At 49.1% G+C, this 2,878-nt stretch overlaps 1 protein-coding gene across 1 annotated transcript; it reads left to right on the plus strand.

Annotated features, from left to right (window-relative positions):
• Positions 1 to 203: 203 nt before the first annotated feature.
• LOC125556299 (uncharacterized) lies at positions 204 to 1,795 on the plus strand. The gene has a single exon (XM_048719090.2). The coding sequence runs from the start codon at positions 457 to 459 to the stop codon at positions 856 to 858; it is 402 nt and encodes a 133-aa protein (XP_048575047.1). The 5' UTR covers positions 204 to 456; the 3' UTR covers positions 859 to 1,795.
• The last annotated feature ends 1,083 nt before the right edge of the window (positions 1,796 to 2,878 follow it).

Genomic DNA, 2,878 nt, shown 5'->3' on the forward strand with positions numbered 1-2,878 from the left:
TCACATTTGGACGACCGAGAAAAAATGATGTAAGAAACAAAACAGTGACCTGAATCGCTCCTAGAAGTTTAACGAGCAATGTTACATCTACGAAAGGTTAGGTAAGGAATTTACGTAATTGATGATGTAGAGTACTGTGATTGGGGATAGGGGGGCAAAAGAATTAGTTGGAAGGTTATGTAGGCGTCCAGTAGATGTAGTATTGTTCGAGTTTAACCCCTACTAGGGTGCTTAGTGATTTAGAAAATTAGCACGCCCAAACCAAAACTCGTCAATTTTTTGTAACTTCTCTATAGTCTAGCGGTTAGCCAAAATTTGAAATTACCCAAACACAAACTTTCTTTTCAGAGGCCGAAATTTGAAATTACACAAACACAAACTTTCGAAAGCCAAAGTTCAGCGTAACCCAAACAAGTCAGCAAAGATCCAGGCACAGTGAGGAAAGCAGAGAAAGGGATGCCCCAGATCCACCGCAAGCGGGCGAGCATGGCGGCGGTAGGCGGCGACGCGGCGAGCATGGTGGCGGTGGGCCTGGTGTGGGGCGCCACGAACGCGCTGATGCGCCGGGGCGCGCTCGTCTGGGACCGCCGCTCCCGCTCCCTTCCTGCCGGCACCGGCGCCGTCCGGCGGTGGGCCGACCTCCTGCTCACGTGGCAGTACTCGGCGCCGTTCCTCGCCAACCTCTCGGCCTCCGCCGCCTTCTTCCGCCTCCTCGGCGACTCGCCCATCTCCGTCGCCGTGCCAGTCACCAACGCCACCACCTTCGCCGCCGCGCTCCTCGGGGAGGCCACCCGCGCCGCGCCCGCCGCGCTCGGCACCGCGCTCATCGTCCTCGGCGTCTGGGTCTGCATTGTCTAACTCGCTAACCCTCGTCCGTTCCAACTTCCAAGGGTCCTCATCTGTCTTCCGTGTTGTCTGTAGAATTAGCTCGAATTTGGTCTGCTTGCGGTAAATCTGTCCGTTCATAACATGTGCCTTTGATGCTGATATTTAGGCTGTTTCTCATTTTGGCCTTTAGCAATCTTGCTTATTTCAGGCCTGGATGGATAGGGAACTAGGTAATTGTATCACATGGTGTGTTGAACAACACTGCAGCATCTCAATTCATCAATTCTCTGTTCCCTTGTTTGTGCCATCTGAGTCAGTTCTGTTTGTTTCCAGGATCAGTTACCTAAGGCCCCGTTCGGCAATGCGCCGGCTCCTTGAAATCCGCGGATCTGCGGAGCATCGTTTTGCCCGCTTCAAGACTTTTCACTGTAGCTCCGTCCGCTCCCGAAGCGGAGCAGTGGAGCAGATGGGGGCCTAAGAATAACCTGATCGTGGCCCGCGTGTGCTAAATCAGCATCAAATCCGTGTGTTACCAAGGCGTCCTACTTTAAGTGGGCGTAAGGAGCTTGGGTAAAGCACGGCGCCTAAATGATTATGAATGCAAAGGTATCAGGTTTGTTGGACTCGTCTACGAAGCCGAAAACTGAAGACCGAAGATGAAGCAATGACTCGGAGGAGCCGAGCAATGTCCTCAGTTTGAAGATCAGTTTAGGGGCTGCTGATGGTGTCCTATGTAGGAAGATAACTACGTCGGTCTCGGGATGGGCTAGTTGAGGACCCCTGGACGATCAACTAGTGGGTCATATTCTTCAGGCTCCATGATGTACTTAAGATGAAATCTTCTGAAGACTTGGCGCATACTCCAAGACACAATGTAATCCTCGGGATGTCTATCTCCCGATGTAACTGACCTAGATGTAACTCTAGTGAAAGTGCGTTATATCGACTAGAGGGGGGGAATAGGCGATTTTTACGAAATTCTTCACTGAGGAATTTGCCGGTGAGGAAATTCCTTAGCGAAGAACTACTAGCAGCGGAATAAGTACTCAAAAGTAAACATAACAGAATACAAACATACTCATCATGATGAAATGAAGACAGGCACAGAGTACAGGAAGCGTAATCACAGGATAACGCAGGACGAAGACAAACAGACTGAAGAAATTGAACTGAGGAAATTGAGAAAGTCTTCAGTCAAAGTCTTCAAACACAGATATGAACAAACACACAGCACAGTTATGAGGAAATGAAAGAGTTGAGGAAATAGAACCAGTAAGCTCGGTGAAAACAATGATTTGGTAGACCAGTTCCAATTGATGTCTCAGTTGTACGTCTGGTTGGAGCGGCTGAGTATTTAAACTCGAGGACACACAGTCCCGGACACTCAGTCAAGGACACTTAGTCCAAGACACCCAGTCCTCACCGTATTCTCCTTGAACTAAGGTCACACAGACCTCATCCAATCACTCGTGGTAAGTCTTCAGGCGACTTCCAAACCTTCACAAACTTGGTCACTCGGCGATCCACAATTCCTCTTGGATGCTCTAGACCATGACGCCTAACCGTCTGAAAGAAGCACAGTCTTCAAAGGTAACAAGCGTCGGATCCACTCAGGATCAATCTCTTCAGTGATGCTCAATCACTTGGGGTTTGTAGGTGTTTGGGTTTTGGGTTTTTGGTTTTTCCTCACTTGATGATTTTCGCTCAAAGTCCTCGGAGGATGGGTTGCTCTAAAATGACAAGTGTCAGTTTCTCTCGGAGCAGCCAACCAGCTAGTGGTTGTAGGGGGCGGCTATTTATAGCCTAGGGAGCAGCCCGACATGATAAGACATAAATGCCCTTCAATGAAATGACCATTAGGTGGATAGATATTTTGGAACAGCTGGCGCATAGCACAGCAACGGTTGGAATTTTGAGTAGAAAAATCCTCAGGGATATCATGTTCCTCACTGTGTAGGCAATCCGCACTGGCGAAATCCTAACTCCTCAGTCAGGACAAATTCCTCAGAGACCAGAAGAACTTCGTCTCTGTCACTGAAGAAATTGACTG

The sequence above is a fragment of the Triticum urartu genome, chromosome 1A (assembly GCF_056163025.1).
Source record: "Triticum urartu cultivar PI428250 chromosome 1A, HENAU_Tu73, whole genome shotgun sequence".
Lineage (NCBI taxonomy): Eukaryota > Viridiplantae > Streptophyta > Magnoliopsida > Poales > Poaceae > Triticum > Triticum urartu.

Coding starts and splice junctions, on each gene's coding strand:
- LOC125556299 (XM_048719090.2), top strand. CDS start 457: ATGCCCCAGATCCACCGCAAGCGGGCGAGCATGGCGGCGGTAGGCGGC.